Here is a 10,879-nt window from a genome sequence, read left to right as displayed (position 1 = left end):
ACACCTGCCCAGAGCAGCATGAATTAACTGAGACCGCCTTGTATTTAGAGCAGCACATTAAAAAATCATTTTAGACATTCGGAAATATTGTACAAATGGTTGCGCAGAAAAATAACTAGCGAATTGCGTAAGGACTAATTACCGCGAAGGTGAGGAGGCGCACCTGGGGGAAGCCCGTCCAAGACACTCATGGGGTTCGCCAAGGCAACACGCTGTCACCTTTTGTATTTTATGTGTACTTTTTTATTTCTGATCTATATACGGCCATCCCTTACGACAGTGATTACGCAGTGCCGTGTAGGATATAAAAGGTAATATAATTAATATTGTTCGTGTGTATGTACGCTGTCACTCGATTTTCCCGTAAATTGAAGCGCTATCAGAAAGAGAAGCACTTAGAATTACAAAGGATATATGATTCGGTGGTAATGTTCCCAAAAATGTGTTCTTATCGTAAACGAAGTGATTTTTTTAAGGAGCTGATGAATGAGTCTTTTTATTTAAATGTACTAAGAAAGTTCTAAAATACCCATATGGACACACATATGCTTACACGTAACTACGTTCGTGACCACTCACGCATACACTAACAAGCCCTTACATAGTTACCCTCGTTCACGTGCATGCACACTTACACTTACACGCACGCACGCATACACGTACACACACACACACACGCACATATACCTGCACACCCACCATGCACATATACGCGTATACACATGCGTGCTCACATGCACGCGACATGCAGATCTTCTTTGTCTTAGCTTTTCCCTACTCGGGGTCGCCATTTCTAATGAGACTTCGCCATAGAGCTCTGTCCAATGCCTCTGTCTCGTCTAGATGTTTCTCCCTCATATCTTTTCGAACAGCATCCTTCCATCTGGTCTCTAGGCCTTCCTCTTGGTCTGTTTCCTTCTATTTCCATCTCCATTGCCTGTCTTTCCACATCATTTTCGTTTCTTCTTAGCAGGTGTCCATACCATCGCAGTCTTGATTCCTGAACATTCTTTGATATTTCTGTAGTAATCCTCTTATATAGTTATTCCGTATGCAGTCCATCTTTGTTACCCCCACCATCCATCTGAGCATTTTCATTTCAGCAACATCCAATTTTCTTTCTTCAACTTTTCTCAGCGGAGCAGTTTCTAAACCATAGGTCATAGCTGGTCTGACCACAGACTTATGTACCATTCCCTTCAACTTTACAAGCACTCTCTTGTCGCAGATCACTCCCGAAACCTTTCTCCAATTATTCCAGCCACACTGAATTCGGTGTTTAATCCCTCTTCCCATGCTGCCCTCTTCCTCAATCATCGCTCCCAAATACTTGAAGTGGTTCACTCTCTTCAGGTTCAATCCATCTATTTGTATCGTTAACTGTTGATCTCCTTCTGTGTCCGTTGTGAAATACTGTCTTTTTCCTGCTTTTTTCAGACCTCTACTCTCCAATGCAGTTTTCCATTCTTCCGTCTTCCTCTGCAGCTCCTGTTTCGTCCCCGCCACCAACACAATGTCATCGGCATACAGTATGCACCATGGTGCATACTGTATGCCGATGACATGGTGACTCTTCACGCACTTCCTCTATCATCACATCCATAACCACATTGAATAGTATTGGGCTGAGGGTCGAGCCTTGGTGAAAGCCAACCTTAACCTCAAACCTATCTGTCATTCCTACTGTGCATCGGACCTTGGTGGTAACATTCTTATAAGTCTCTTGAATCATTCTCTCGTATTTCTCCGTCACTCCTCGCTTACGCATACATCACACTTCCTGTCTCGGCACTCTATCATAAGCTTTCTCTAGGTCTATAAACAACATGTGTAACATTTTTTGCTTTTCTCGATACTTTTCCATTGTTTGTCTAAGGCAGAATATCCCGTTCACCGTTCCTACTCCTTTCATGAAGCCCAGTTGTTGTCTTCTAATAAACGCTTCCTGTCTTATTCGGTCATCTATTATTCTTTCTAATAGTTTCAAAGTATGTGACATTAGTTTTATGCCTCTATAATTCTCCTCATCCATCTCTTTCCCCATCAGCATCCATATTACGTCAATGCCTTCCTCTCCCATCGCTTTCCAGGCTTCTATGGGAATGCCGTCTGGCCCCGTGGCTTTCCCGTTTTTCATCTTCTTCAGCGCCTGTTGCACCTCTATCCTTGCTATTTCCAAGACTGCACCCTGGTTAGCGTCACCATCACCTCTGATCAGCCGTTCATTTTCCTCGTTCAGTAATTTAGAGAAATACTGTTCTCATCTCTTGATGTTTCCTTGTTCTGTTCTAATTATATATCCATTCTCATCTTTCATTTGCTTAATATGTACGATATCTTATGTGCTTTTATTCCTTGTCTTCGCCAGTTGGAAAACCTTTCCCTGTCCTTCCTTGCTGTCTAGATCTTCATACACCTGATCGTAAGTCCTGCTCTTAGCTATTGCCACTGCTCTCTTTGCCTCTTTATTCTTGGTCTCATATTCTTCATCTCTCTCGGCTAGGGAGATTTCCCATTTCTTCTTAGCCTCCTTCTCCGTTATTGCCCGTTGTACTTCATCATTGAGCCACCAAGTTCTTTATCTTTCCAGATCTTTTCCACTAGTTTCTCCTAAAATTTCTTTTCCTGCACGTACCACAAATTCCGGTGTTTAATTCCATCAGGAGTTTAGATCTTCAATTTCTTGGCTAATTTGCCCGAGTACTCTCTCTTTGAACTCTTCTTTCTTCTCCTGATCCTTCAATCTATGCCATTTGATCTTAGGTCCAGGTTTCGGTGTGCTATGCACTCGGGATACCTTGAAATCCATCACGACCAGTCGGTGTTGGTTGGTCACGTGATCACCTGGTATTACCTTACAGCTTATTATCTCAACCATATTTCTCCTACGATACAAGAGGTAGTCTATTTGGCTAGCTCTTCCACCACTCTTGTACGTGATAAGATGTTCTTGTCGTGTCGTAAAATTAGTGTTACTGATAACCATATTGTTAGAGATGGCAAAATCAATAACACGTTCTCCATCCTCATTTCCCTCGCCATAACATATCCATCTGTGCTGATGGGTGGGAGGGACAACACCCCTCCCCCCAGCATTTCCATTTATATGCGACGTTGCCAGAGGGTCATTCTGGGGGAGGAGGACTGGCAAGGCCCACCTCCCCCGAGCCGCCCCATTACCCCAGGGTGGCTAGGTGGCAGGAGTTGGTACGAAGCCCGAGCGTGTCCACACGCCGGGGGGCCATAACTCCGTACCTGGGGGCCTCCGCTGCTCCGAATCCCCCAGTTTTTCCCTGGCCGAAAGGTCCCTTTACCCATGGTGGCCAGAGGGGCCTGCAAAGTTTTGATGATGGAGAGCTGTGACCTGGCAGGGAACTTAGCAAAACTCCCCCTTTTTCGCACTGGGCTACCCGGGGGGAAGCGCAGCGAAAAGGGGCTGCAAGCATTAACACTATCTAGGCTCCAACCATCGCTTCACCCCCAATACGCGTAAACCCCCCCATTATATATATATATATATATATTAAAATATTATTATTATATATTATATTATTATAATTATATATATAATTAATTATATTAATATTTTATTTATATAATTTATAATGGTGTGTTTTTGGTGTGGGGGTGTGTGTGTGTGTGGTGTGGTGTGTGGTGGGTGTGGATGTGTGTGCGTTTGTGTCTGTGTGTGTTTTTTTCTGTGTGTGTTATATATATTTATATAATATATTCAAATATATTTATTTTATTTTAATATTATATATCTTTATATGTGTGTGTGTGGTGTGGGGGGTGGTGTGTGTGTGTGTTGGGGGGGTGTGTGGTTGTGTGTGTGTGTTTGTGTGTGTGTGTGCTGTAGGGTTTGTGTGTAAATGTTTTGTGTTTTTTTTTTTTTTATATATATATTATATATTTATTTATTTTATATTATTGAAATTTTTTAAATAGTTATTAACAATCAATCTAATATAATATTATATATTTATATATAATATATTATATATATATAGTTGTGTGTGTGGGTTTTTGTGTGTGTGTGTGTGTGTGGTTTTGTTGTTATGAATGGTTATTAAAATTAATTTTATTAAAAATTATTATATTATTATTTATATTTTAAAATTATATATACATTTATATGTTGCCTCTTACAACTATATATGTATAACCCCCACAACACGCACCCACACCACACAAACCACCACCACACACACACACACAACCACCACAACACCCCCCCACACCCACCACACCACACACCACCAACCACCACACCAGACCACACAGAAACAACACCATTATATAATATTTTTTAAATTATATTATATTATTAATTTATTGTATATATATATATTTTATTTAATGATATATATATGTTTTGTTAAATTTTTTTAAATTTTTAAAATATACAAAATATATTTTTAAATATTTATTATATTATTTTTTTATAATTATAATTATTTATATAATTATATTTTTTGTATAATTTTTGTATATAATTATCTATATATTTATATATTTTAATTATTATATATATTATATTATAATATATGTGTTTTGGTATATATATGCGTATGCTGGTAATGGGGTACATTATTATATACATATATTTTTATATATTATAATTTTTATATATTATTTATTTATTTGTGTGGTGGGGTTTTTGTGTGTGGTGTGTGTGGTGTGGGTGTGTGTTGTGTGTGGGTGTGTGTTGGTGTGTGTTTTGTTGTGTGTGGGTGGGGGTGTGTTATGTATGTATGTATGTATGTATTTTTTAGTAGGGTAGTAGTTGTATTTTTGTTTTTGTATTTTTTTTGTATGTATGTAGTTTTGTGTGTGTTTTATTTATTTTATAATTTTTATATATTTTTTAAAAAATTATATATTATAAAATTATATTTATATTAAATTTAAATATATCCCTATATATTATATTATTATTATATTTAAATTATAAAATTATAAATTTTAAATTTATAATTTAAAATTTTTAAAGTTTTATTCACACACACCACCACACACCACCACACAACACACCACCACCACACCCCACCCCCTTATTATTTTTAAATTTATATATATATATATATATTTATTTATTTTTAATTATTTTAACAATATTTATTTTTTATTATATTATACTCAACCCACCACACACCCACACCACCCCACACACACACACCCCACACCCACACCCCATATTTTTATAGATTATAAAAATATATTTATATAGTTATATATATTAGATATTATAAAATTATTATTTAATATATAAATTTTTACCCCCACCTAGGGCTCCCATTACATGCAAAATTATCAATTATATTATATATATATATATATTATTATTAAAATTAATATTATAATATTTATTTTTAATTTTAAAATATATTTTATTATATTTTGAAAAATCCCTTGCATACGCATTTCTACACCACACCCCCCCCCCACACACACACCCCACCCCCCAAACCCCCCCCCCACACACCCACACACCCCACACACAAACACACCCACCACAACCCAAACAATTTTTAATTATTTATATTATAAAATAATATATTTTAAAATATTTGTTTGTTTCTATCTATTATGCATATAGATATAGATATAGATTATCCCAAAAACTATCCCTTTAAATATATAGCATATATATTTATTATAAAATAATTATAATATATATATATTATATTATATAATATAATGTATAAAAAACATAAAATTTTTATATATATATATATATATAATAATATATATTATCATATATATTTAATATATATAATATATATATTTAAAAATAATACATTATACATATATATTTTTTTTTAAAATATTTAATATATATTATTAATATATATATTTATTATCAAAAATTACAAAAATAATCATATATTAAATCTGTTGTGTTATGATAATATATATATTTTAAAATTTATATATATATAAAAAGATATTATATTTTTTTTAAAATATATATATATTATATATATTATTATAATATATTTATGTTTGTGTGTGTGTGTGTGTGGTGTGGTGTGGGGGGGTGTGTGGTGTGTTGTGTGTGTGTGTGTGTGTGTGTGTGTGCGGTGGCGTGTGCGGTGCGTGTGCATTGCGTGTAAAAGGGCTTCTCCTTAACAATGGTTTTAACGGGGGGGTAGTTATACTTTTTAACGCTTGACCTTTTTTCTGGGGTTGACCCCACCCCATATAAACAGACTTTTTAGGGTTATCGGGCCCGCGGGGAGGTCACGGTCCTGCCCGAGAGAGGGCGGAGCTGCCCTTAGTGCGGTGTATTTAGCACGAATCCCGGTAAAACGGGTATTATATGTGACCTCCGCCCTCGCGAGCGGGGGGGTTTTTATTGGGACTTTGATCCACGGGGGGAAAACAGCCAGTGGTCCCACTGGTAATAAAAATAAAATTATCCACATCCTGTAAAAAATAATTATCCATCTTATATTGCTGGGCCCACCTATTCGGCCTCCCCTCGGGCCCCTTTAAAGGGTGACCTAACTTGGTGGTCGTTCGTTCTCGTGCGTCGTCCTGGTTTCCTTTTTGTGGGTTCTCGTCCCTGTCGTCCCCAACCTCCTGGTCCCCTGTGTAAATGTCCGTCCTCGTTCCACGTCCTCGAAAGTCTCGCAAAAGGGCCCCCTTTATTTGGATTTGTCTTCCTCCCCGTAGTCCCGGCCACCTAAAATCGGGGGCGTCCTCGTCCACACGTCCTCACAGATCCTCCCGGGCCTTCTCCGTCCCACCCTCTAACTTCTCCGGGTTCGGGCGTCGGGCGGGGGGGCATCTCGGGGGTGTGAATCGCGACGAGCTCCTGGGTTTACCCTCTGCAGGGGTCCGCCAGGCACGCATTTTGGGCGACTATACCCCGGCAAAAAGGGCGGTTCGTTGGATTACGGGAGTCTGGCAGGCAACACCTTTCTGAGAAAAACCCGGGCCCTGGGCCTATGGCGATCTTCGATGAGTCCTTCTTACGCATCCCAAGGGTCCTCCTTGGTGCGTGTTGGTCCGAGCAATATAATCGGGGAGCAGATATAACGTAGGGCCAGAGAAGAGAAAAGAAGCAACAGAGAATGGGGTGGTAAATTCCACTAGCCGTTTTTTCAAACAATTTACGGTTTTTTTTTTTTTAACATTTTCGTCTTTTTTTTTTTTTTGTTTTTATTTTCAAAGGTAAAGAAAAAAATAGAGAGGGAGATTCGAGCGGTCCGCTGCCTATTTGAAATCCCAAACCCCTCGATAGATATAGAATAGATAGGGGCGACATCGGCGATCCCGAAGATCTATTTTAAACCCAAGTCGTCAACGGAAAAAAGAACTTGTACAAGACAGCGACAGAAAAATTGCGGGTAAAGAGAAAATCTTTTCGCCGGGACTAAGAAATGAAAAGGGCGGGGGGTTCTTTTTTTTCCCGTGTGTGTGGTGGCTGAATTTTTGTGTGTAGTGTGTGGTGACGCTATCGTTAATGAGCGGGGAAACGAAGGGGCCTCACACAGGAATGAAACATAAAAAAGAATTCGTTCAATTACAAAAATGAAGAAATTTTGCATGCTAGCTATTTAAGTTATTCAACTACCACATTGTTTAACATATAAAGATTGGACAGAATGTACGCATGAATGAATGGGGGACTGAAAAAAATTCGCCAATTTTTTTCAGCAAAATCTTCCGGGTCAGAAATCTGAACGCCGAGGTCATGTCTAGCTTTGCACGTCAAATTCATAAACTCAAAAACGGGGGATCCTTACCCAAATGCCGTAAAAAGACTGAGCGACCGACCGGGAAAATAAAACCTCTTCTTCTGCGTATCGTAATGGGCGCTCGCAAAATTCCGAAATTAAAACTTTTTACGAATCACACAAACGTTGGGGGGTACCCAAAAAATCAACACTCAAAGGGTGAGAAAGGTTTTGAAAAAAGCGATAATGATTCTAGTTAAACCCCACTACATTATTACGGACTAACCCCGGGGCACACCGACTCAAAGGGCCGAAAGAACGAAAAACTTCGGTTTTGCACCTACTCTCGAAGAGGGCGCAGTCTATTAGGGTTTACGCAACCCGGGGGAAAATCGGCAAACTGTGCACTAGATATGGGGAGCCCCTTATCCAAAAAATACAATTTTTTTACCGCTTCGCTCTAGCGGATAGAAAGTTCACCAAAAAGCATGTAACAAGATATGCCCTTTTTCCAAAAGAGGGACCAATGGTTATCTGACCTTCCCCCCGCCGCCACCGACCCCGGGAAAAAGAAATGGGTCAGGTCAAGACAGGAAAATTAAACCTTTTTTTAAACCAAATGACCCCAACGAAGAAAGGGAAAGGGCAGGTCGGGGGCGAGGGGTTTGGAAAGAGATAAAAAGAAAAAATATTCGTGATAAAGAAATCCGAACGCGTTAAAACTGCGAGAAACAATATAAAACTCTAAAAACGGGGAAAATAATTAATTACTTAAAAAAGAAAAATATTCAGTTTTTTTGCACATACTCGGCACGGAAAAGGACGAGTTGGAGAAAATGGAGAACGTGCCATTTCTGTCCTTAGCACCTTTTAACCCAAAAAAAAAACAAAAGGCTAACACATTATGGGAGGAGGAGGGAAAAAAAATAAAAAGGGGCCAACGTGTATTACGGTTTTTTTTTTAGCCTGTCTTGAAGCGGTCGGCGGTTTTTTTCGGGGAATTTGCTTTTTGCTGCGAGCCGAAAAGGGCGCAGGCCACCCTGCCACCATTTTTAAAGGCTAGCGTACCTAACAGTGGCTACGGGACGCAAAAAAAACATAAAAAAAGGGGGAACACACGCTGACGACCCCGACTTGTCAAAAGGGGCAAAAGCCCGGGGGGCACGTCAGCTGCCGGAAGAGGGGCTGACCTTAGCGGTCGAGCGCTGGTCACGTCTCTCCCCGGGGGGAGGGGGGAGGTGACCCCCGCGTCGGGTTCAACGAATCCCGGGCAAAAGAGGCAAAATAATAGTACCCCCCGCCCCGCTGAGCGGGGGTTCTTATTGGGACATTTTGGGTCCAGTGGGAAAAAAGCCCGTGTCCACTGGTATAGAAATAAATTATCCCCACCCGTAACAGAAATAAATTTTTCCACATCTTTTAGTGCGTGTGGTGTGTTTGGGTGTGTGTGGTTTTTGTGTGTGTGTGTGTGGTTTTGTGGGGGGTTTTTTTTGTGCTATCACCGATGCCGTGTTTGATACCATACTGGCATCATGTAGTTGGTTGGGGGTTTATACTGGTTTTGGTGACCCATTCTTTTGAGGGCAATAGACTCCCCCATTACTGTTTAGGTTAAATTTCCCCAAAACATGAAACCCTGTATGGTTCATGCGAGGCGATGGTGATGCATGATGCACCACACTAACCACATTTTTGCGCTTGCGATGTGCGGTCCCTCCGGGGATTTTTCTTTTGGGAAAAGTCTAACCTAGGTACGGAGGGGTTTAAATTTTCCCCCGGGGTACGAGTTTGGGGTTTGAAAACCCACCAAAATAATTCCCAAACTAACACCCCCTTGGGGGGAGGATCAGGGTTAATTTTGAAAATTTATGTGAATGTAGTATGTATTTCATAATATATATATTTAAAAATTTATATTTTAAAATTAAAATTTTATATATATTTATTTTGGGGTGGGGTGTGGTTGGTGTGTGGTGTTGTGTGTGGTGTTTGTGTGGGGTAGCATTATATATATATTTATATATATATATTAATTATATATATATATATATTAATAATAAAATATATATATATATATATATATTATATATATATATATATTATTTAAAAATTATATAAGTGTTATCTCTATTATACAAAATTCATCCCGGACAAATTTGCAAGAACTGAGGGAAAAAAAACACGATATCCTCCTACATTTACTTGATATCTTTTTGTAATAAACATCGTCTTTTATAATCCCTTTGTACTCTTTTTTTTTTTATTAAAAACCCTACATGCTTTAAAAATCACAATACAGAAAAATGATCCGTTCTCCACAAAAGCCCAAAACAAAGGGAAAATCAGATCGCGACGCAAAAATATACCTCCAGGGAAAAAGGGGGTTGACCCTAAAGTCAGCTAAAATTTCCCCCCCATTGTTATTTAAATCCGAGATAGGTTGCATCTGAGATTTGGGAACCCGCGACCAAAAGGCCTTTTCCCCCCCGAAAAAATGAAGCCGCGAAATGCTGCCGTCTGCCGGGAAATCATGTAAAATTTCATTTGAATGCCCGCCCAAGCCAGCCTCCACAGCGGGAAGGAAAGAGGGGCTAGGAAGGGGGAAAAAACGTACCCATTACACGAGGGGAGGGGAAGTGTGTGGGGGCAAGGGAAGGGACGTCCTCAAACGTTGGGAGTGGGGGGGAGGGAGAAAAGGGGGAGAAAAGGGGCTGCCTTCAGGGAAAACAAAAGGAAAACGGAAGGGGGAGAAAGAGAAAGGGGTTTTCGATTACTGAGGGGAGCAAAAGGGGGAAAAAAGGGAATGGCGGAAGAAAAAAAACTGCCTTTCCTAGAGGAAAGAGGAGACTGCCCATCTAGAATGGATGGTAAGGGGGGGGGGGGGCATATCGGGGGAAGGGAAAGGGGGCAGCAATGGGGGAAATAAAAAGAGATTTTTTGCTACCCCTTTTTCGGGCCCAGACTTTGCAAACCAACGAAAAAAGGGAAAATAATCCCTTTTTTTGGAGAAGAGAGAGAGAGAGAGAGAGAAGAGAGAGAGAGAGAGAGGAGAGAGAGGGGGGGAGGGGAGGGTGGACGGGGGAAAGAGGGGAGAAAGAGAGAGGAAAGGAGAGAAGGAGAGAGAGAAAAGAGAGAGAGAGATTTCCCCCTTGTGGGGCCGCGCCCCCTTTAGTTATCGGAAAAGTTTCCCGCGC

At 39.8% G+C, this 10,879-nt stretch overlaps 2 protein-coding genes across 2 annotated transcripts; both read right to left on the bottom strand.

The window, feature by feature from the left end:
- Positions 1-966: 966 nt before the first annotated feature.
- On the bottom strand, positions 967-1,768 carry LOC119576623. The gene is made up of 2 exons (XM_037924283.1): positions 1,655-1,768; positions 967-1,587 (listed from the first exon to the last, which is right to left on the bottom strand). The coding sequence occupies exons 1-2, from the start codon at positions 1,766-1,768 to the stop codon at positions 967-969; spliced, it is 735 nt and encodes a 244-aa protein (XP_037780211.1).
- Positions 1,769-1,771: 3 nt separating this feature from the next.
- LOC119576613 lies at positions 1,772-2,660 on the bottom strand. Its single transcript, XM_037924275.1, has 3 exons — positions 2,636-2,660; positions 2,378-2,553; positions 1,772-2,254 (listed from the first exon to the last, which is right to left on the bottom strand). Exons 1-3 carry the CDS (start codon positions 2,658-2,660, stop codon positions 1,772-1,774), a joined length of 684 nt encoding a protein of 227 aa, XP_037780203.1.
- Positions 2,661-10,879: the final 8,219 nt, after the last annotated feature.

This window comes from Penaeus monodon, chromosome 1 (assembly GCF_015228065.2).
Source record: "Penaeus monodon isolate SGIC_2016 chromosome 1, NSTDA_Pmon_1, whole genome shotgun sequence".
In the NCBI taxonomy this organism is placed as follows: Eukaryota; Metazoa; Arthropoda; class Malacostraca; order Decapoda; family Penaeidae; genus Penaeus; species Penaeus monodon.
Note: the sequence above shows the minus strand (reverse complement) of the source record. Positions and strands in the feature narration are given on the sequence as shown.

Coding starts and splice junctions, on each gene's coding strand:
- LOC119576613 (XM_037924275.1), bottom strand. CDS start 2,660: ATGGAATTAAACACCGGAATTTGTG. Junction 2,554..2,635: donor ATTAAACACCGGAATTTGTG/GTACGTGCAGGA, acceptor TCAATGATGAAG/TACAACGGGCAATAACGGAG. Junction 2,255..2,377: donor GCAAGGAAGGACAGGGAAAG/GTTTTCCAACTG, acceptor AGATGAGAACAG/TATTTCTCTAAATTACTGAA.
- LOC119576623 (XM_037924283.1), bottom strand. CDS start 1,768: ATGCGTAAGCGAGGAGTGACGGAGAAATACGAGAGAATGATTCAAGAG. Junction 1,588..1,654: donor CAGATAGGTTTGAGGTTAAG/GTTGGCTTTCAC, acceptor ATGTGATGATAG/AGGAAGTGCGTGAAGAGTCA.